At 44.7% G+C, this 24,214-nt stretch overlaps 1 protein-coding gene across 1 annotated transcript in view; it reads right to left on the bottom strand.

Moving 5' to 3' along the window:
• The window catches only part of Usp44 (ubiquitin specific peptidase 44), a 28,897-nt gene extending 10,905 nt beyond the window's left edge, over nucleotides 1-17,992 (bottom strand). Inside the window, exons 1-3 of the mRNA XM_052165502.1 lie at nucleotides 17,909-17,992; nucleotides 5,557-5,630; nucleotides 2,101-3,670 (exon numbers count right to left, since the gene is read on the bottom strand). Coding sequence (XP_052021462.1) covers nucleotides 2,101-3,591 — 1,491 coding nt within the window. The 5' untranslated portion in view covers nucleotides 3,592-3,670; nucleotides 5,557-5,630; nucleotides 17,909-17,992. The remainder of the gene's footprint in view (nucleotides 1-2,100; nucleotides 3,671-5,556; nucleotides 5,631-17,908) is intronic.
• Between the last annotated feature and the right edge of the window lie 6,222 nt (nucleotides 17,993-24,214).

Raw genomic sequence — 24,214 nt, forward strand, 5'->3', positions numbered from 1 at the left:
TTTTTTTTTTGGTTTTTTTTCCGAGACAGGGTTTCTCTGTGTAGCCCTGGCTGTCCTGGAACTCACGCTGTAGACCAGGCTGGCCTCGAACTCAGCAATTCGCCTGCCTCTGCCTCCCAAGTGCTGGGATTAAAGGCATGCGCCACCATCGCCCGGCAAAATAAACAATTCTTTAAAAAAATCTTACTCACTTCAAGAGTCACTTATTTATAAAGCAGAAAAAGAAAAAGCAACAACACTTATCCATTCTCACACTATAGAAAATCTAAGATGAGAAAATAACTTTCTGAGCCGGGCGGTGGTGGCGCACGCTTTTAATAATCCCAGCACTTGGGAGGCAGAGGCAGGTGGATTTCTGAGTTCCAGGCCAGCCTGGTCTACAGAGTGAGTTCTAGGATAGCCAGGGCTACACAGAGAAGCCCTGTCTCGAAAAAAATCAAACAAACAACCACCCCCCAAAGAAAATAACTTTCTGAATATTTATTAAATTATCATTACCTACCCAAACTACTCCATTTTTTTAAAAAAATTCTATGTACTTGTGTATGGGTGTGTGAATGTGTGTGATGGTGCTTGGCCACAGGCACAGAATTCTCCTGGAGCCGGAGATACAGATATTGTGAACAGCCTGACATGGTGCTAGGAACTGAACCCGTCCTCTAACTGAGAAGTACCTGCTTTCAACCACTGAGCCGTCTGCCCAGCCCCAAGCTACTCCCTTTGGATAAAATAATTCTAAGACTGTGTCACATGGAAAACAGGCAAAAGACTAAATTATCATAGCATAACGAAACATTGGACATAGTCTCAAATTTACCACAGAGGTATGAGTAAATAAATTATGGTAGAAATAAACACATACAGAAATGTTTTGAAAAGAAGGATCAAAAAATTTTTTTAAGATTTATTTTAAGTGTGTGCATTTGCGTGGTGGATGGAGTGGGTAAGTGTGGGTTCCTGTGGTTCCTGTGAAGGGCAGAGGTGTCAGATACCCCTGTGGCTGGTGTCAGAGGCAGCTGCGAGTCACTGGGTGTGGCCTGGGAGCCAAACTGCAGTCCTCTGCGAGAGCAGTAACCAATTAACCGTTGCTCCAGCCCAGTGGTTCTCAACATCTGGGTCAAGACCCCTTTGGGGGGAGTCAAGCAACTCTTTCTTTCACAGGGTCCCCTAAGACCACAGGAAAACAGAGATTTACACAAAAACTCCTAACAGTAGCAAAATTATAGGTCTGAAGCAGCCTTCTGCCTCAGCTGAAATACAAAGAAAAGCTGTGTGTTAGGGGAACAGGGACTTTCAACGGGTGACACTCGACCAAGGCCACTGGTCAGAGGGCCACTATGAGGATGGAATCTGGTTTGCAGCCCATCCTTCCACAACAAGGAAAACTTATAGAAGTGACTGATACAAAGGAAAACCGTTTAGGATTATTAATCTTTAAAAAAAAATCATACTTCTTTACCTTCAAATTTCTCTACTTGTTCAAGATTTTGACCCCTATATTCCAGGATCCCCCTTTCCCCCCTCTTTCTCTCTCTCTTACACACACACACACACACACACACACACGCGCGGCATTTTAAATGAGAGAATGGAGCTTTCTCTCTTAACCCAACTATCTCCCAAATAATCGAGACTGGACTATTATATTTATTTAACAGCTTTAAGGGCACAACAATAGAGTAGCAGTACTCTATTCTAATCCTGTAAACTAATCTGGCTACTTCCCAATCAAAGGTTCTCTCTCCTCCAGGTCACAGTATCTCCCCCACAGCAAATGCCCCCTCCCCCAACACACACACACACACACACACACACACACACACACACACGCCCCCCCCCCCAAACACTCACAGAATGGCTATTCTCTAACCTAGAAACAACAGTTCCTTCATCTCTCTCCCTGAAAAAGCCTGTGCTTCCAAGAATACCCAACTATTTCCAGTGATTCACAGAGATCTGTGACTTCTTCACACATTCGTAAATCTATTCTGACCTAAAAATGCCACCAACTATCACCCGCTAGATACATACAGAATACCCAGTTGTAGGCCTCACTTTAGGAATTGCCTAGGATGATAAAATATGGTAGGAAATCCATACCTGGCTAAGAAGTTGTCCGTGAAAAATGTTATTTACGACATTCAGAACTTGCTCGATCAGTCTCCTTTGGGAAGTGGGGATGAGAGCTGGTAACTTGGTTCCGGTTGTCTCTAGCTCCCGTTGTATCTTATCCAGAAGTTCGCAAAGAAATTCCTGAGCGTCTTGCTGGGCGTAGCCACGGAAAGCCGGGATCAGCTTCCACACGGAGTGGAGCATTGCGAAGGGCGAGACCAAGGCCCACTCTCCAGACCACATGACTTGGAACAGGGTGTGTAGCTCATGACAGAGAGAACTGTACGGTGAACTGGGCTCCCTGGGTTGGATAAGTTCCATGTTCCGACCTTTCGAGGCCCCTCCGCTCAGGCCTGATGCTAAACCCGAATATCTGGAGCACGCGAAGCCTTTCTCTTGCCCTTCGTTCATCTGATGGGCCGCCCCCGCCGCGGCTGCATCCGTGACAGCAGAGTGTTTGTAGGACCGGGCCTTGTCGCTGGCGGCCACAGCCAGCCACTGGTTCAGGTCAAGCTTTAAAAAACACTGTCGAAAAATGAGTAAATGACTCAACACTTGAAGAACGGAATTCATATAGCAAGTATTCCCTAAATTTCTCAGTCCCGTTACACCAGGAGTTACGGCCGGCCTTCGCTTGATTAAGGAGTCACTTACTTTTTTAAGTCTTACGTCTTCCGAGGTAGGCGGCGCGGCTTTATCCTTGGCTGGGGAAGCTGGAGGCAGCGGTGGTGGTGGCGGGGGGCGGCGGGGGGCGGGGGGCGGTAGCGGCGGGGGTGGAGGCGGTGGCGGTGGCGGCGCCTGCACCGGACCGATCTCGATCGTGGCCGCCTCGGACAGGCCTTGCAAGCGTAAGCTCTTGCGCGGAGGTGTGCTCTCCAGCTCGGCCTTCATCTGCTGCTCTAACTCCTGCTGCCTCCTCTTCGCCTCTCGTTTGGCTACGGTTCTCTCCTGAGTTTGCTCTTGCCTTTTTCTCCCAATCGGTGACTGTTCGAACCAAGTTCGAAAGGTTTTGCCCATGAGCACCCGCCTCCTGTGCCAGAGGGCTGTGCACATTGGATCGTCATTTCCAGGTAGAGACTGGGTGCCGTCGTGTAAGGAGTAAGTATCATCCTGTGCATCCACAGGCTGTAAAACCGAGTCACTCTGAACCACGCAAGGGTATTTTTGACTTTTGATTGCACTCAGGGTACTTCGCAGTGACTTCAGGTCTCCAGCTGCGTTATCGTTTAGGACATAATCGTTACAGAGATAACAGAAGACGTACATGTCGTGCACCTCGAATGCAACGGGATGGCTGCTTTCTTGAAAGTGCTTCAGTGCGTGCTCTTGGATATACTTCCCACAGGCGACGTGGGGACAGCTGAGGCAAGCCCAAATCGACTCTGTCGTGTTGCAGACCATACAGTACCATTTCTGAGGGTCTAGGATGGAATGGCCTTGGGCAAGCTGCAGCTCCGCAATGTGCTTACACCTATCCATTGTTAGCGGGCAGCTAGTCCGTCTGGGAAACGCATAATCCAGACGGGCCTCTCTTCACAACACTGGAAGCATCTGAAAACTAAGGCGGACAAGATCAAGTTCTTCCTGAGACCTAAGTGAAGAAGATTCCTCGTTCATCAGTTCCCAAGGTTAATAATATTATAAACTTACTACCTCTCAATCTTATTTCTGCATTGTCTGAAACAATACCAGAAGCTGTTCTCCCTCTCCTTGCTTTGGTCTCTCTCTCTCTCTCTCTCCACACACACACACACACACACACACACACACACACACCACACATTTCTCGTTACTGTCTCCATTGGGTACACTTTAAAACCTTTGTTTTTGATTTTCTGTCACCATCTAGTGGTGAAAAATTAGCGACCAGTTTCCAGTTCATTAGAATTAGTATTTATCCAGCACATTGACAACCATTTCCAAAAGTATTACACACACACACACACACACACACACACACTTTACACATGTATATGCTAGCAGTTTGAGTGGTTTAAACAAAATAGAGTAACACTGGTAGGATTCAGAGGCCTGTAATGATATAGGCTTACATATACATGTATTATATATATATTATATATATGTATGTATGTATAGATTATATATATGTACATATAAATAGGTATAGCCTATTATATACAGTTGCTAGTAAGACATTGATTATTAATATATACCATTACCCTACATCCTTTTATGTGTTGATGAAAAACTCTTGAGATCACTTTCTGTGTATAAGGGTGCTTTGCCTGGACACATATAAGTGGGCCGTGGGTGTGCCTGGTGCCCTTGGAGGTCAGAAGAGGGTGCTGGACTCCCCTGGAACTAGAGGTGTAAGCTGTCACGTGGACGCCATAAACGGAAGCCCGATCCTCCGCAGCCTGTGTTCTTCACTGCTGAGCCATCTCTCTCTCCAGCCCTTGGGGTCACTCTTGAGTTCACCCTCCGGGTCAGGGAGAGATGGCTCAGAGGAAGCTGTTGGCTTCACTTCCATAATATCTCTAGAGTCCAGCTACCTGGACTTCCTGTTCTTCCTCCACCAAGACATCTCGCCTGGATTATTACAATGAGACTTCTAAATGGTTTCCCTACTTCTACACGAATTGTTATCAGAGTTCTCTTCACACACAGGGGCTGAACAGATGGCACAGCTGTTAAGAGCACTGGCTGCTCTTCCACAAGACCCAGGTTCAGTTCCCAGCATCGACAGGGCAGCTCACAACCTGTAACCTGGGTTCCAGAGGCTCCAACACCCACTTCAGGTCTCCACAGACACTGCACACAAGTGCTGCACAGACATTCACCCATACACGTAACCCATAAATATCCATACACAGAAAATTAAATCTTTGTTTAAGAATCAAAGTTTGCCGGGCAGTGGTGGCTCACGCCTGTAATCCCAGCACTCTGGGAGGCAGAGGCAGGCGGATTTCTGAGTTCAAGGCCAGCCTGGTCTACAGAGTGAGTTCCAGGACAGCCAGGGCTATACAGAGAAACCCTGTCTTGAAAAAAACCAAAATCCAAAAAACCAAAAAAAAAAAAAAAAAAAAAAAAAAAAAAAAATCAAAGTTTACTTCATACAGCAGTATTTTACCTCTAGACTCAAATAACCAGAGCCTAGATCCAATACTTCAGATCTTTATTCTGGCCCTCTCCTTTTCATGCTGTTATCAGCAGGGCCAAAGGAATGTATAAACACCCACATCCACACCTACACCACATCCACACCCACACACACCTACACCCACACCCCTACACATACACTGACACACAAGCACCTATACCCCCTATACCTACATACACACCTACACATACACATCTACACACACAAATTCCTACACACGTACACACCTACACGCCCCCACACCCCACACCCCTACACACACACACACACACACACACACACACACACACACACACATACCCCTTTCTACAACCACCTGTTACCTGGGTCTTGGAGGATTCCTGGTCTGCATCACTCCTCAAATTGTCTATGGGCAATATAAAGTCAGCAAAGAATTCTGTGGAGGAGAATGGATCATCAGTGCTGTAGGCGGCAGAGCAAACTGATGGCAAAGAGGCTTGAACATTAGGCAAGTACGGCTGCCACCGGGGAGCAGTTGTGAAGAAGGGAGCAGAGACAGTGCTTAGGAGACAAAAGCCTGCTACCCCCACTCCTGTGAGTCGTCCTCTGACCTCCACATGGACACTGAAGCACACACAAACAAAAAAAACATACCATAAAAAACGCAGACATGAGCACTGGCTGCTCTTCCAGAAGACCCTGGTTCGATTCCCTGTACCCCCAAGTGTCTCACAGTCACCTGGATCAGGGATCCGACACCCTCTGCTGCCCTCCAAGGGCACCAGGCATGCACATGGTGCACATTTATACAAACAGGCAAAGCGCACATACAAGTAATAACATTGTAAACATTTAATATAGTAAAGGGCTGGCAAGATGGCTCAGTGGGAAAAGGCGCTTGCCACCAAGTCTGAAGAAGTTACATCCTGAGGGACCTACAGGGTGGAAGGACAGACTGCTCTCACACACTGGCCTCTCGATCTCTCCATGGGAACCAGGACACACACATGCCTACACACAAATGTAATTTTAAAATGCAGAGAAAAGAGCTACAAGTTAGGTCTCTGGGAAATAACTATTCATTTAAATCCTCGAAGGACAGTTAAGAGTGAAAATCACTTCAGCTTTAGAATTCTCTTTTCGTTTGGTTTTCTAAGACAGGACCTCACTAGTAAGCTCGGGCTGGCCTTGAACTCTCAATCCTTAGGACTCCCCAGCCTTCTAAGAGATGGGATTACAGGTGCGTCCCAGTGCCACAACAACTGCTCATTATGGAAAACAACAACAACTTGTTTTGAGGCAGGGGCTTCATGACTCCCAGGCTGAGCTCAGTTTCACTCTGATCTGAAAGCGACCTGAAGTTTCTGATTCTCCTGCCTCCATCTTCTGAGTGTTACGATTACAGGTGTGCACACCACACCAGGTTGGCTGATCTTGGGGGCTTTGTGAGAGAGAGGCAGGCTTTCTAATGGCTGGGCTACATCCCTAGGCCCACTGTTTCAAAAGGAGTTTAGTTAGGACGAGTTGGTACCTAATACAGCACTTAGACCAAAAGACCCAGTGGGGGTCAAAAGCCTACAATGGATTTATTGTGAGGTTTTGGCTAGAGAACCATTTCTGCTAGATTGTACCTTTTTATCCATACACACTTCACATTCTTGAAAACAAGGGTAGCCGGGCGGTAGTGGCGCATGCCTTTAATCCCAGCACTTGGGAGGCAGAGGCAGGTGGATTTCTGAGTTCGAGGCCAGCCTGGTCTACAGCGTGAGTTCCAGGACAGCCAGGGCTATACAGAGAAACCCTGTCTCGAAAAATCCAAAAAACAAACAAGAAAGAAAGAAAGAAAGGAAGGAAGGAAGGAAGGAAGGAAGGAAGAAAGGGTAGTAACTATAGACATCTCAGGTGATCACAGCTAAGGATATTAGTTTAGTACATTAATGCAGAGTTCTAGGTTAGATCAGAAGATCTCTGTCAGCCTGATCTACTCAGAGTTCCAATCCAGCCAGGGCTTCATACTGTGAGATCTTATCTCAAAAACTGAGTTCTACATTAACTTCCTTATTCGGGTCGATGCTATTCTGTAATAGACTCCTTGTGGTTACAAGCAGATTTGCCTATTTCCTTGCAATTGGTACCTTTGAATTTTTTTTTACTGAGATGGTATCTGTGATACCAAGCGTAGATGCTACTCAATGAAAACTTGGTCATCCAAACTTGAAGTGTGGGAGAGGTGTCACAGGAAAACTGTTTTTAAAAGCGTTCTCTGGAGTCATAACTTACTACACGGCCAGACAGATCACTTGGGGGTCGGATGTAGCCCTCTGTGAGGAGCTACCAATTCGGCTGTAGCTCTCCTCCTCCCCTGCTCTGGGTGTCCACCACTCACTACCTGACAAAGCCCCAAACCAGAGCTGTTTTATCTTAAAGTAACCCCGGTAGGAATATCATCAGTCAGGTTACAGGCATATTTATATCTGCAACACACAGAACACTTCCTAGAAATAACACGGTCTTCAGTACGTCTTAATTGCTAATGGTAACTTCAAAACAAAACAAAACAAAAAAAATTAACAAGATTAGAAGAAAAAATGTCTGGGATTATAGCTCAGTGGGAGAGTGCTTGTCTAGTAGATTCAGACAAAAAAATAATAAAGCTTGCAGACAGGAGACTACTAACTCAGCTGTCATCTAAAAGGCTTCACTCACCAGCTGATGGCAACAAATACAGAGACCTACAGCTAACCACGCTTGAGGTGGGGCTCAGGGAAGTCTCCTGGAAGAGTGGGAAGAAGGATTGAGGGACTCAGAGGGGTCAAGGACACAAGACCTACAGAGTTAACTAACCTGGGCCCATCGGGGCTCACAGAGCCTGAACCCCCAACCAAAGAGCGTGCTGGGGCTGGACCTAGGACCTCTGCACATAGGCAGCAGAAGTGCGGCTTGGTCTTCCTGTGGGTCCCCTAACGATTGGGGTAGCGGCTGTCTCTGATTCTGTTGCCTGCCCTTGGGACCCTTTCCCCTAAACTGGGCTGCCCTGTCTGGCCTCAGTGGGAGAGGCTGCACTCAGTCCTGCTGCCCGACTTTGATGTGCTGGGGGGGGGGGCGTGGGTTGGTACCCGTGGGAGGGTGAGATGGGGGAGGGGCATGACGGTGGAAGTGGGAGGAGAAAAGTGAGGCGGCTGCGATCGGGATGTAAAGCGAATAAATAAAAAATAATTAACATACTATAAGTTATAGTTTCTTTCAAGCTGATCACCTCTTTTCAGAGTTCCTTCTTTTTAGCCAAATCAGGGTTTAATGAATGTCAGGACGCTCTGAAGAAGCTGGGCACGGTGACGCACACTTTTAATCCTAGATGAGACAGGAGGATCTCCGAATTTGAAGCCAGACTGGTCTACATGGTGCGTTCCAGGCCAGTCAGCGCTACATGGCTGGTCAAACAACAAAGCCATACCAAGGTCTAACCTCTCCCATGGGTATCAGCATTTTAAAAGAGGGTCGCATCTTTCTAAAAGCTGAAGATGTGTGAAACAGATGGTGGAATCATCAGGATCAGGAGAGTTTTTAGAGCAGGCGACCTGTCTATGCTGTCAACTACTGAAAGAAGGCAGTTAGCTGTGGACACCCAGGGCAAGAGCGGGAGGGAGGAGGGTGGGGGGGAGGCGCAAGGCAGTAGCTCCGCCCCCACCCCTTACCCCACCCCACCCTACCCCACCCCCACCCCCACCCCAGCTGCCCTGAGATCCTGTAGGCTCTCCTGCCTGAGTCACAGCTCACAGAGAGCTAGGTCAAGAGCCCAGAAGAGACCCCATTCACACTTATCTTCCTCTCCAGGATCCAAAGCACTTCTAATTGTTCCGAGGAGGCTTTAACTCTGCCTGGCCCAGAGCATGTACGGCTTTGGCATGTTTGTTTGAAAGAGCCACGGCAGAATGAGAGCCCATCCCTCCCAGACTCGGGGGAAACATTACTTGTGTGTATGTAACAGCACTAAATACCTATGATGCTCTCAAGGAAATGTGCCCGGAGGGGCTCGGATGATCTGTCAAATTATCCTATACACTTTTAAAAACACGACACACATGACCTAAGAGGCTATTAAATGGCTTTTTAAAACCACATATGCAGCCGGGCGGTGGTGGCTCACGCCTGTAATCCCAGCACTCTGGGAGGCAGAGGCAGGTGGATTTCTGAGTTCGAGGCCAGCCTGGTCTACAGAGTGAGTTCCAGGACAGCCAGGGCTACACAGAGAAACCCTGTCTCGGAAAAAAAAAAAAAAAAAAAAAAAAAAAACAAATCCAAACAAACAAACAAACAAACAAACAAAAAACAAAAAAAAACCCCACATATGCATCTTCAGAGACAGCTGTACTTCCAAATGTCATAAAAAGCTTTAGGTTATTTTACAGTGTTTAAAGACAATACATTTGTAATTTGTTCAGTGCACTGGCTTGCTTACTTCCATGCCCCAGTGAACAGGGATCACGAGGAACAAACCCACTCAGGAACGACGTTTTAGAAACATGTCTTATAAGAATAATGTAGCCTGAACACCTCTACTCAAGTTCATTTCTTAAAAAGCGCTAGTCATAAGGTAGGAGAGATGGCTCAGCAGCTATGTATCTAACAGAGGGTTTTTTTTTCTAGAAAATACAAAGAGCTAAAAAAAAAAAAAAGCTAAACAAAATAAACAATCCAATTTAAAACATGGAGTGAGCTTGTGAAGAGAATTCTCAAAAGAAACAGAAAAGGAGGGTCGGGGATGGGGGGCGCTCGCCATCAATCTTAGCGCTCAGGAGCCAGAGGCACATGGGTCTCTGATGAGTTCCAGGGCAGCAGGGCTACAGAGTGAGACACTGAGTCTTCAAAAAAAAAAAAAGAGAGAAAGAGAGGAAGGGGTGGGTAAGGAAAAGAAAGGAGGGCTGGAGAGATGGCTCAGTGGTTAAGAGCTCTGACTGCTCTTCCAGAGGTCCTGAGTTCAAATCCCAGCAACCACATGGTGGCTCACAACCATCTACAATGGGATCTGATGCCCTCTTCTGGTGCTGTCTGAAGACAGCTACAGTGTATACATAAAATAAATAAATCTTTAAAAAAAAAAAGGAAAGAAAGGAAAGAAAAGAAGAAGGAAATGAGAAAGGAAGGAAAGGAAGACAGACAGACAGACTGACATACAGAAGGACAAGACAGCAACAAAAGCCAGCCGTTGTGGGAAATAGCAACACATAACCGCTACTGAAAGTGTAAACTGGTCTTGTGAAAATCAGCATGGAGTTTTCTCAATAAGCTAAACCCAGCACCCTTTTTAAAAAAAATTTTTTTATTTTTATTTTATTTTTGATTTTTTCAAGACAGGGTTTCTCTGTGTAGCCCTGGCTGTCCTGGAACTCACTCTGTAGACCAGGCTGAACTCAGAAATCCGCCTACCTCTGCTTCCCAAGTGCTGGGATTAAAGGCGTGCACCACCCCTGCCCGGCTTAAACCCAGCACTCTTATGGTCCACATTCCTGTTGGCTTTCTAGTCTCCCACACTTCCACAAAAATGGCGTATTAAACTCTGACATACAGCACTCTAGGGCTTATCTAGCCTGCAGGGCCAAACTCAATTCTCTCCAATAGCAAACCCCTTCCAAGGGACTACAAAGGGTCAGAGAGTCCAGGCAAGGGCCCCGCCCTCCTCTAGGCCCCGCCTCTGGGCCCCGCCCCTGGACTCCATCATAAACTTGACTAGCATCTCAGTGAACAAACAAAGCGAACAGCAGAGGTCCATGAGGTAGGGAGAGGGTGCCACCTCTACCAGGAAGCGTCTCTGGGAATTCCCTCAGAGACACAAACCCAGTGTCTCTCCTGGGTTATTCCTAATCCAACCAAACGGACAGTGAAACTAGCCATTACAGTAACTACATTTTCTTACTCCAAAAATTAGTATTTCCGGGGTCTGGGGAGATGGCTCAGCAGTTAGGGCAATTGCTGCCATTCCAGAGGACTTGGGTTTAGTTCCCAGCACCCCGTCAGGCAGCACACAACCAGCTGTAACTCCAGTTCCTGAGAATCCAATGCTCTGGCTTCCAGGAGCATTTACACTCATATGCACATAAACAGACATGTAATTTAAAATTTTTAATTACAAGTAGTGGTAGTGTCACACACCTTTCTTTAACCTCAGCTCTTGTGAGGCAGAGGTAGGCTGATCTCTGAGTTCAAGGCCAGTCTGGTCTACGGAGTTCCAAGACAGCCAGGGATACGCAGAGAAACCTTGTCTCAAAAATAAACACACAACACAAACCCTAATATGTCACTGGGGCTAGAGGAATAACTCAGCGGTCTGGGGGTCTTCCTGCTCTTTGTAGAAAACCCGGGTTTGATTTCCAGCACCCACGACTTGGAACCAGCTGTAACCCCAATTCCTGAGGATCCAGTGCTCTCTTCTGGCCTCTGTGAGTACCAGACACATACATAATACATACACATACATGCAGGCAACATACAAATAAAAATGCATCCTCTACAAAAATAAAAAATATATTTTGTTATAAATTCTAGTCTTCTAGGGGCTGGAGAGATGGCTCTGTGGTTAAGGACACATTTTACTTTTGCAGAGGACCCAGGTTCAATTTCCTACACCCACACGGTGCTCACTACCATAACTGCAGTCACAGGGGCTATGACCCACTCTGACGACCAAGGGCAGGAGGCATAAACATGTCGCACGTACATACATGTAGGCAATCCACTCATACACAAAAATAAAATAAATCAATCTGAAAACAATGTTGCTATTCTATAGTTATCTTCAATACGACCTTATTAGCTTCTTATATTAACTTCCACTCCTTATATTAACTTCTTTATGACACGTGTAAAGAAAGCAGGGTATGGTAAAATATGATTACAAACTTGGGAAGCTTTAAAGGTCAATACTATGAATGAAACAACCGACATCTACTAATTAATGCAACTATGCGCCCATTTTCCAGATTCCTTGAAAACCATTAAAATGAAAATCAGGAAAGCCAGAATACAAAATGAGCAACTAAATTACAAGTCAATAAAGTATCAGAATGAGGGAAACAGCTAGTGTATATTTCTAAAAGGAATTAACCTATTGGAATTAAAATGTCAATAGTCTCTAAATTATATTGCATTAATTCTTCCCTAGCTCAGTGTCAAATAATTATATAGAACTTATGTTTTATATAATTATGTGTTATAGACACAATCTTTATAATTACAAATATTAAAGTCTTGGGAGGCCAAAAAATAAATTTAAAAGTCCTTTCCATGGTATATTACTCAAACTACAACACAGGGTTTACTTTTCTACTGTCATATCTAGGTCTAGATATTCCCCATATATCTTTTGTTAAAACGTTTTATAGATAAACCGCCAAGTCTTTATAACGGGAATGTGCACTAGTGTGTTAAATGAAGTAGGTACTTGCCTGGCAGTGGTGGCGCACGCCTTTAATCCCAGCACTTGGGAGGCAGAGGCAGAGGCAGGCGGATTTCTGAGTTCGAGGCCAGCCTGGTCTACAAAGTGAGCTCCAGGACAGCGAGGGCTATACAGAGACAAACCCTGTCTTGAAAAAACCAAAAACCAAAAACCAAAAGAGAGAGAGAGAGAGAGAGAGAGAGAGAGAGAGAGAGAGAGAGAGAGAGAGAGAGATACCACAGATGTAAAGTGCTTGCCTAATATACAGAAGACTGGGTTCAAACCCCAGTACCAGAATAAGAAAACCATACCTCCACTGCAAAACCTACAGCTACTGGACATTTAACAGAATAAGATTGTGTTACAGTAACCCTGAAAGTCAGGCATAGACCACAGTGATCCATATCTACATCTTCCCAGCACTCAACAGTGAGGCAGAAATCCAGTCGGAAAACAACAGCCTGGGCTGCCTGAGAGTCCCCAACTCAACAAGGAAAAGAAATGTGATGACAGATGTGTTACAGCAGACGCATGTCGAATCTCTCTTTGACAAAAGCAATTTTAATTTTTTTTGGCGGGGGTGGGGGAGTGGGGGGGGCAGGGGATGGGGGGTAGGGGTGGGGGGGGGGTGGAGGTTCAAGACAGTTTTTCTATGTAGCCTGTGTCCTGGAATTCACTCTGTAGAACAGGTTAGCCTCCAACTCAGAGATCTGCCTGGCCCTGCCTCCTGAGTACTGGGATTAAAGGCATTTGCTGTCGCCACCCAGCTACAAAATGTATTTTTAATAAGTAAATTTACAATATTGTAAAAAAGATTTGGTGAACACATGTGAACAGGCTTACCACCGTGCATGCCCGAGCTGGTGTGAAGGTCAGAAGTCTATTGCTCCTCCCACTCCCACTTGGTCCGTCCTTCCTTCCACCCCGTGGATGACACTGCACTCCCATCCTGGTTGGCTGCACCGTGCTGCAGGCCTATGATTCTTTTTACTAAGTAACAACTTAAACAGATCTTTTAAAGATGGTTCCAAGTGGGAAGACTTCCCATTTTTTCCACAGTGCAAACTAGGAGGAAAGGGACATGTCAGTGTGGGCAGGCTTTAGGAATTATGACCCTCCACAGTTACATTACAAGCATTTGCAGATGGATGAAAATTACACCGTCCACAATTTATAGTTAATTAGGAAAACCCTCCCTACTTGTAAATCGTTTTCGGTTTTCTATTTACTATTTCATACAACTACTGCAGAAGGCTGCCTTCTTAAGAGGTCCTTGTAGAATGGCAGGGGTCAGAACATAGCGTTTGGTGGACAGAAGGGGGCTCAATATTTTTGAAGGGACAAATTATTGATTGAAATGAACACAATAGCCTCTCTGGGGCTCCCCGGCCCCCCTATTATTCCTATTGTGTTCTGCGGCACCTCTCTGTGCCAATCATGATGTGTCACCTAATTTCCTTCCCTGCAAAAGGCCCTGGTTATTCTTTCTTCCCATAGAAATCTAGAATCCATAATTACCCTGATCCCCCTCGCTAAGCAATAAAGAATTGGCCTTTCCTGCGGCCTTCCTTATAACTAGCTGAAGGGTGCTTTTGGTTTTGTTTTGTTTTTGTTTAGATAAAGCTTGAACAAAGCAAATTTTGCCCCCTGGCTATTTGAATCCCTTACTCCCATTCCTACTTATAAGTAATTAATTTGGGGGCAATATTATCAGTGTCACACCAATACATTTATACATTAACTCCCTAAGACAAGATTCATTGCCAATAGTGAAAATGTTGCGAAAAACACTGGCATCGAACCATGGGCCTAATAAATTGAGATGAAATACTTTTTACAAACACCAGTATTCTAGTCTTTTTAGTACCTTCATGACGTGATCTAATAAATATGACCTTAGACAATAATAATAATAATAATAATAATAATAATAATTCTTCCTTATGAGTGACAAAAATCACATTAAGAATGAATTCTTACATTTTTACAGCGTCTGAAAGTGCTGTCAAGTGTTGCACTTTTGTATTTGTATGGTCATCCTATTTTCTGGTTTATTTGTCACTATTTTAGTTTGGCCTCCTGGCAAAACTGTTCCCCATTACTCAGAACCAATTGGACACGAGATTCATTTCCTATCTTGATTAGTCTGAGCCCATACATCAGCCTCTTCTTCCATCTTCCTCACCAGACAGACGCATTAGAATCTGGCACCCAGGTCTGTTCTGCCTACACTTTAGTATAAGAAACCTCAAACCAACACTTTTCTGCTCCCAAGAAGGCAAAATAGTGCCCTTCCCCTTGCCTTTGTCATTCAAAAACTAAGTTCAGCAAGCGGAAACAGGAGCTTCCCAGAGTTAGTAGGTAATCTGGGCTGTGCTAGGGGTATAGGATGGATGGATGGATGGATGGATGGATGGATGGATGGATGATAGATAGATGGATGAATAGATACATGGATGGATGGATGGATAGATGAGGATGGATGGATGAATAGATAGATGATGATAGATTGATTCTGCCCTCAAATGACCCAATCAGCAAGCCATGATATTCTATGAGATTGAAGCATGTGGAGGAAAAATCTGTTGGAGTATTCATAACTGACTTTAAGGTAAAAAGAAAAGCCTATAAAAGGGGAAGGGGCAATTTTATGGTGGATATTTAGATTCTCCATAGTTTTGTTTTTTTTTTCTTTTTCTTTTTTGAGACAATAGCCGGGGCGGTGGTGGCGGTGGCGCAGGCCTGTAATCCCAGCACTCTGGGAGGCAGAGGCAGGCAGATTTCTGAGTTTGAGGCCAGCCTGGTCTACAGAGTGAGTTCCAGGACAGCCAGGGCTATACAGAGAAACCCTGTCTCAAAAAAAAAAAAAAAAAAAACCAAATCAAAAAAAAAAAAAAGAAAAAAAAACCAAATCAAAAAAAAAAAAAAAAAGAAAAAAAAAAGGGACAAGATTTTTCTATGTAGCCCTGGCTGTCCTGGAATTCACTATGTAGACCAGGCTGGCTTCAAATCCATAGAGAGTCAACTGCCTCTGATTCTCATGTGCTGGGATTAAAGGTGTGTTCCATTAGGAGCCTAACCTTTTTTTTAAGATTTACTTTATATATATGAGTACACTGAGCTGTCTTCAGACACACCAGAAGAGAGCGTCGGATTCCATTACAGATGGTTGTGAGCCATCATGAGGTTGCTGGTTGTTGTTGAACACAGAACCTCTGGAAGAGCAGACAGTGCTCTTAACCACTGAGCCATCACTCCAGCCCGCTACATTTTTTTTTTTTTAAGATAGAATTTCACCTGTAGCTCAGATACAATTATTTTTTCAAGACAGAATTTCACTGGTGGCTCAGGTGACTTTAAACTCACGATGCCCCTGCCTCAATTTTGCTGATGCTAGAATTACAAGTCTGCCCAGCAATGCTACACTAGATCCCCAGTCCTTGATTTAAGAGATAACCCCAAATATACATTATTGTCTATTACGTTAATGATGATTCATTATCTCTTTAAACTTTTTTTAATTAGAAAAAACCAAACAAACAAACAACAGCAAAAAACCAAGCAGATTAGATTATGTGAGAAATCAAGACTGTGTGTCCACCTTGCCTTTAGTCCCAGAACCAAGGAGGTAGAGGTAGGTGGATCTCTGAGTTCGAGACCAGCCTGGTGGAGTTTCAAGACAGCCAGGGCTACACAGAGAAACCCTTTCACAAAAAAAGAAGAGGATGATGAGGGGGTGGGGAGACAAGAGAGAGAGGAGGGCATAATGAAAGAAAGAAAAAGAAATCAGGAGAGATACACAAAGTAACCAAAACTTTCTGCACTGTACCCACTGAACTATTCGATATCAGAAAATCTCAAATTCAGTTTGGGATGGTAATAAGTGCTATCTATCTATCTATCTATCTATCTATCTATCTATCTATCTATCTATCATCTATCTATCTGAGTTCCAGGCCAGCCAAGGCTACTATATCAAAATAACAACAAACAGAACAGCTACAGGAATCTGAATCAGGAAGAGGAAACCCAAATGTACCAAATGTTTAAAATCTCTTTCAAATTATCCGAGATGACAAATTAAAGACAAAACATTATGCATTCCAAAAAAAAAATAGTTTCATTTCTTTTAGGGCAAATACGTATTGAATCTCATTGAGATTATGAAATCAAAGATGAACTTAACTTCTGTTTGGATATGATTACAAATACGCAGTCAATTATTTTTCTTTTGTTTACACCCAAAACACTGGTTTATACGCAGTCAATTATTTTTCTTTTGTTTACACCAAAAACACTGGTTTTCAAGAAACCTTACATTGAAATTGCTGGCTCAAAGCGTATTCCATCCCTACTCTGGTCCCACAAGCAACTCCCAACAGATTAAAAAAAAAAAGGAATCAAGCGTTAGGGAGAAGATCGTATTTCCATGCTAATTTCTCAGCTCGGTTGTTTGCTAAGTGCTATAAATTAAGGTTTAAAAAGAGTGAGGAAACTTGAGGAAGTGAACTTTCCAAGTTACTAATGCTATCTTGAAGGAAATTATCCAGCTACCAGTAGAATTTACATTAGCTTAATGTTCCACTTGAAACAATGACTATCTTTCCCTTTTTTCTTACGGCTGCGGAAGGGACGAGTGCCGCCTAACTTTGAGCAGCCGTTTCCCTTCCTCACAGTGACATACTCTTTCCAATCACCCCTACAACGTTCCTTCTCCTCAAAGACAGCGGGGATGGTTTTAGAAAGCTGGTATTCCAAACGCGGGACAGCACAACCCGGGATCGGCGGGTGGCAAGCAGGTGCTGAGCAGCGGCACTGCCACCCGACCGACGCCTGGAAGGCAAGTGTCACCCCCCGGCGATCAGAGAGAGCCGGCGGCGGCGGCAGGATGTGCCGTGATGTCCCCAGTGCTCGCACCCGCAAGCGCCCGGCCCGCATCCGCCCCGCGCCCTCCTCCGGCCGCGCTCCGGTCCACCTGAAGCATCTCTGGTACCCGGGAGGTGGCCAGCGGACTCCGGGCTGCAGGACCGCAAGACGCACCGAGACTTCCCAGAGGCGCCAATTCTAAGTTCGCCGGCGCCGGCGCCTCTCCACCGCGCGCCCCTTGGCTCGCTCCCTCCGACCGGCCACGGCCCCCTCTCCTCTCGCAGGACCCCCCGGCTGCCTGCGGGCGGGAAAACTCCGTCAGGTGCCTCCCGCCCCCCGGCTCCCGTCGGACGTCCGCTCCTACAGGGGAGCCTCGCTCAGCCAACCGCCGCAGCCGCGCGCCCCTCTCCACTCACCGGCACGAGCCCGAGCAGCCATCTTAGCGCTCACAGCGCGCCCCGGGCCCCCTAGTTCGGCCCCATCTGGGCGCCAGGGTCCGGGGCTACGTCAGCAGAAAGGCGAGGCCACGCCCTTGGCCACGCCCGCGTGAGGCCACGCCCCTTGGTTGTTCAGGGTGAGCGGGAGCTGGGATGAAGGAGCGAGCGCGGGCCATCCCGCGTCCCATTCGGGCACTTGGCTCTGCTTAGACGACAAAAACTTCCTCTCAGGGTGAGATTTCTATTTGCCGCAGCCTTCGAGGCCGGGAAAAATAAGCCTACTATTAACCACAGGCTTGGGAGATGCTAAATATTCCACGGGTGTGTGTTCACACAGAGCTCCCAGATTTTCTGCTACTCACCCATCTTCGAATCATCATCAGACAACGACCAGAGCCAATTCCTTATGTTAAAAAAAAAAATCTGCTCAAATTCTCATTGGTAGAAGCTTTCCTCACAGGCATAGCTGCAGCAGGGAATGATTTAACATGAAAATACTATTCAGTTTGGCACAAGGTAACGCAAAATGATAAGTGTAAGACCGTGAAGAAATGGAGAAAATAGACGAGAGGAATCAGTATTAGAAATTCAGGTCTACAGGTACAAAAAATATCTTGTCAATCATCTAGAGCTATAACTGGTAAAGAATGTAGGCTGTTCTTCTAGAGAACCCGGGTTCGATTCTCAGCACCCACAAAGCTGAGTTCCAGGGGAAAATCACGCCCTTTCTGCTTTCCCTTGGGACCAGGCACACATCCTTACACTTAAATAGTAAAACTCTTTAAAACAAAATAAAAACCAACCAACCAAACAAACAAACAAAAAAACACCCAATGTTTGCCGAGCTCCTAAAGCCATTTCTGCCTCAGCTAACCTGTGGAACACTAAAAATGAAGTTGCTCTCTCCAAAGCAGCCAGATAAACATAAGAAGCTAATAGTGGAATGCTAAATTTGGCACTACTTAGGGCAAACTAAAATTGTCCGTTTTTTTTAAACCAGCAAGTATACTCTAGGGAGTTTCACTAGTGTTGGGTGAGGGGGGGAATGAACACACAAATATTTGAATGGATAAAATGTCTAACCAAAGAGAAATGGCAAATTAACATCTAGCACAGGTGTTAATTTAATAATCCCTTGGGAGTTCTTAAGTTGGTAACAAAGTAACAATAAAATGCAAATCATTCCTATTTGAAAAAAAAATACCATGAAGATTACGAACACGGGAATTATAGTTACATAAATAAACATGAAAGACTTCAAGGAATGAGTCTGAAAAACACACAGTAATTCAATCTTTTTTTGTGTGAGTCTGGGGGAGAGGCACCCCAGTGCAGTAGTATGTCTGTGGTCAGAGGACAACTTGTATGAGTTTCTTATCTCTGTCAGGCATTTTCCCTGCACCCTTACACTCTCCCACTATGTGGTTACCACGGATGGTATTCAGGGCTCCACGCTTGGTGGGGCGAGTGTCTTCATCGAGCTATCAACCATCGAGAACCATCTTGGGGGAACCAGGGCTCTGATGGAGAGCCCTGAGTTTGATCTCCAGTACTGCAGAACACAACAAAAACGGTCTCAAAGGCAATGTGAAATAAAACGAAGGCTATCAGCAATACAGAATTCCCGTCAGAAGCAAGGTCAAATGGACTCACAGCAGAGTTCAGAAACACGAGTTTCCTGAGATCATAATGGCTTCCAAAAGGGGAAGGGGGTTCCGATATAGCCTGTTGCGAACCAAAGCCTTGTGAATAAATTGACGAAGGAAGTGAAATAGGAAGAGAACAAAGCGACGGCAAGCTCCGTTAGGCAGAGGTGAGGGTGTGGAGGAGGATGCTTCTAACCAAATCAAATCTCTGAGCACAAGTTTGCATGGTGGCAAGTGGGAAACGAGGCGAGAGAAAAGCGCTACTAGTGCTAATTGCAGAGAATGTTTGTAACACTTTTATGTTTATTGTTACAAATTCCCGCAGCTAGCTTCTGCATCTGGCTCTTACAGATTAAGGCAGGCTCGCGCTCTTGCTTCCCAAGCTCAGGACCTCTCTAGGGTACTCGTTTGCACGTTGTCAGGATCGTCTTTTAATTTCTCTTTGGTTTTTAACCACTCTCAGCAGTTCTCAGCTTTTCATTATAGTATTTGCAAAGATGCCTCCTTCCCATCCTCATCAAAAGATTTCCCCCACACTTACCTATTATGTCCTTAAAATCAGTCCCAGAATTGGCCTTTAGACTAAGAGGTCGGTCCCTTTATCATTTCCTTAGACAAGTGCTTCCCGCCTTCGAATCCAGGCAGATGTTTATTTCCTAAGTAGAAACTCCGCCGGTTGCAACTCTTCCAAATTGTTACAATCAAGCTCTTTCAGGGCAGGCCTAAACTCTCACCTCCTGAAAACAACTTTCCTAGGGAAAAGGGGGTCCCCGGGTTCCCATCCCCCACCCCAGCAGCGCATTATTATGCAGTCCTTGCTTTTGTTCAGCGTTCTGAGCCCGGTTCTCTCCATTTGCATTGCAACCTCTTTGGGGGCAAGTACTTCGCCCTGTTTGTTTACCCCTCCACATCCCATAATGTAGTGCCAGCCTCCAACACACTTAAAATTCCTATCCAAAGCAAAAGTGATGTGGAGCCCACCTTGGGAGAAATGACAATTTACTCTTTTCCCAAAGTAAGCAGTTTAAGAAATCATTTTAAGCATCTGACACCTAATTAGTATGTAACTAGTCACTCCTGGAGTACAAATACAAGTTGATTTTGTCTCTAGTACTCTACCTGGGAGTATGAACAGATACAGAGCAAACACAACACACTTCATAAACTTTAGAGCTTGCTTTTTATACTTGTGTTGGTTTTTATCCTACGTGTTGGTTTTTCTTTTAACCTAGTCTTTTGAGACTAGGAAAGTTGCCTTTGCAATAAGTTTTCAAGTGAAGAAGAATTAATGCATTTCTTAAATTTTAGGATGTAAATCCCAGCTTTTCAGAATGGTCTCCTCCACTAATATTAAGATTTACAGACCTCGGTGCCAGCCTTACACGCCAGGAAGCCAGGAATTAAAATAGCCATAGCTTTCATCTTGATAAAAGGATGGGTAGGGGAAGTAGATTAAGAAACACTACAGCAGGGGACTGGGCACGGATCTCTATGGTTGAGGGCTTACCCAGGGTTCAATCCCCCAGCCCTGCGGCAAACAAAGCACCCCAAAAAGCTGAGCTGAAAATTTGATTGAAGTGTGGCTTCACACTACAGTTGAGTTTAAAGGACTGGGACCCAAAGGTCCTTAAATTTCTTGCAAGTATTTAAGGGGGAAAATGGCTTTAGGGTTTTCTTTTTTTTAAGTCTAAGGAATAACAAGTGTTAACCTGCTGGTAAAAGGGATGTAAGCCAAATAAAGTGAACTTGTTTCAGAAGAACATTTTGTTTGTTTGTTTGTTTGTTTTTTGTTTTTCGAGACAGGGTTTCTCTGTGTAGCCCTGGCTGTCCTGGAACTCACTCTGTAGACCAGGCTGGCCTCGAACTCAGAAATCCGCCTGCCTCTGGAGAATATGGCATTTCTAAAATGAAATGTTAAATCTTGTTTTATGTCTGTACTAAAATACCAATAAATTTTCGGGGTAAATACTATAAAGGTTAAATTAACTATAGAACAATGAGAGACTAATGAGAGACAGGAAAATTTTAGCTTCTCTCTCTCTCTTTTTTTTTTTAAGATTTATTAATTATTGTATGTAAATACCCTGTAGCTATCTTCAGACACACCAGAAGAGGGCGTCAGATCTCATTATGAGATGGTTGTGAGCCACCATGTGGTTGCTGGGATTTGAACTCAGGACCTTAGGAAGAACAGTCAGTGCTCTTAACCACTGAGCCATCTCTCCAGCCCTCAGTATCTTTTTCTTATACAGGGCCAAGTATTCAAGAAAAAGGAGAGACCGGAAGTGGTCTGAGATATTCAAATGTTAACTGTTAAAGGTTTAGTAAAGTGGAATCTGTTTGAGGGGTTTGACTCTTGGCTAGTCAAGGTTCATATTTACATGTACATGTATGAATATGTACATGATTTAAACTCACTTTATAAAAAAATGAAAAGGAGGGGCCAGAGAGTTGGCCTGGTGGGTAAGAGCATTGGGCTCAGCTCTCCCAGAAGACTTGGGTTCAAATCCCAGGACCCACATGGTGGTGGCTCACATCTGTCTATAATGCCAGTTCCAGGGTATCTGATACCCTCTTTTAGCTTCTGAGGACAGTGCACAGACATGTATGCAAGTAAAACACCCCACACATAAAAAATTAATAAAAATAATTGAAAGTGAATAGGAGAATAAAGGAAATGTAGGTTGCTTTTTAATGATTATATTTTGGGACCAAAATTTTAAGAGTAGCCTGGTAAAGTGAATGCATAATCATGAGACAATCTCTTGGAAACCAATTTAGTATTAAAGAATGACTTAAACATTTACTTTTTAGCTGGGCATGGTGGCGCACGCCTGTAATCCCAGCACTTGGGAGGCAGAGGCAGGCAGATTTCTGTGTTCGAGGCCAGCCTGGTCTACAGAGTGAGTTCCAGGACAGCCAGGGCTACACAAAGAAACCCTGTCTCAAAAAACCAAAAAAAAAAAAAAAAAAAAAAAAATTCTTTTTTCTATAACATTTTATTGAATTAGGACATAAAGTCTGGTCTTAATATTATCATTAGTCTGTCATCCTACCTTAGCTTCCTTAGTGCTAAGATTTCACAAGATTGGTCTTGTTCCAGGAGATATAGTCCTAAGAAAGCTGAAGCTAAAGGGATGCCGAACTCGTCATGGTCACTGAGGAATTAAATCTGCCATATTTGCAAAGATGTTTAAAATTGCTCTTGGCAGTATTGTTAGTGGCTATTTTATTTTATTTTTTTTAAAAGCTTTAAAGTCAGCAATAAATAATAAAGGGAATAATGGAAGGCTGCTACATCATATAAAGAAAGCCACAGGTTGAATAAATTGTTCAGTTCTCTCGAAGGCATGAAAAGAAGTATAACAGTTTTTCTAGGCATAAAGGCTGAGATGATCACTCTGGCTTTCTCTATCATCTTACACATTTCCTTTCTCTCTGGCCAAGGCCCTCTCAGGAGCAGTCAGTAATCTAATCCATCACTGATTCAACAGTTTGCAAAGCAGTGTTTGGGACTGGGGGGTGGCTCAGACTGCAGTGCACTTACCTGCTAAGCGCCGGGTCCTGTGGAGGTACTATGTTCATTCCCCCCCCACTCTCCCCTCCCCCCCCAACCCCCTGGCACTCACTGCATAGCTTGGACAGCATCAGATTGTGCTAGTTTTCCTGACTCAGCTTCCTGGGTGCTGGAGTTCTGAGGCATGTCCCATGTAGCTTGTCTTATGTGAACATTAATTAAAATATTCTCAAGCCTTTGCTTAAATTGAAGTGACCAGGTTTCCTCTCTTTCAAAATGTTTCTAAGAGTTCAAGGATAACTTGGCACGCCGCTGCGTTCCTCAGTATTGGAACTAATCCCAACCCACTATAGTTGATTCCCATTCAGCAACCATTCATTTAGTTAAGTACGTGGATGTGCTAGTCTGAGGGGCAGATCTCTGTATATGTCCTGACTGGTGTAAATGCCCTCACTTATCAGAGCATTTCTCTGCATCTTCTCCTCTTTCAGAAGCACTAGTTCAAGCACGGAAGATTAGAAATGACTGTTGAAGGGAGGGGAAGACTGGGGCCATTTCAGGAAGACTGGGTTTGCAGATTGACTCCTGTATAGTTTCTTAAATATGTCCTTTATATCTCTCTGTTAACTTCAACCTAGAAAGGGGTTGATAATATTGAGCCAGCAGGGTCACAGTGTTGATCTGGGGATTCTGAGCAATTTGTTTTTGTTTTGTTTTTGAGACAGGACCTGCCCTGACAGCTCTTGGCTGGCTTCCGACTCTTGAGCCTCTTGGCACCAGTACGAAGTGCTGGGATTATAAATGTATACCACCATACTGGCTTTTGTGAATGGTCTTGAAAGCTACAACATATTTATATGTTGCCAAAATGTTAATGCAACATTGTTTTCTTTCTTTCTTACCACATCCTGGCCAGGGGTGATAGCGAACACCTTTAGTCCCAGTCCTTGGGAGGCAGAGGCAGGTGAATCTCTGAGTTCTAGGACAGCCTGATCTACAGAGAAAGTTCTAGGACAGCCAGGGCTACACATAGAAACCCTGTATGGAAACAGACCTCCCTCACCATTCCCCAACACACACACACACACACACACACACACAGAGTCTTTGAAGAAAGTATCC

Source organism: Apodemus sylvaticus, chromosome 20 (assembly GCF_947179515.1).
Source record: "Apodemus sylvaticus chromosome 20, mApoSyl1.1, whole genome shotgun sequence".
NCBI lineage: Eukaryota > Metazoa > Chordata > Mammalia > Rodentia > Muridae > Apodemus > Apodemus sylvaticus.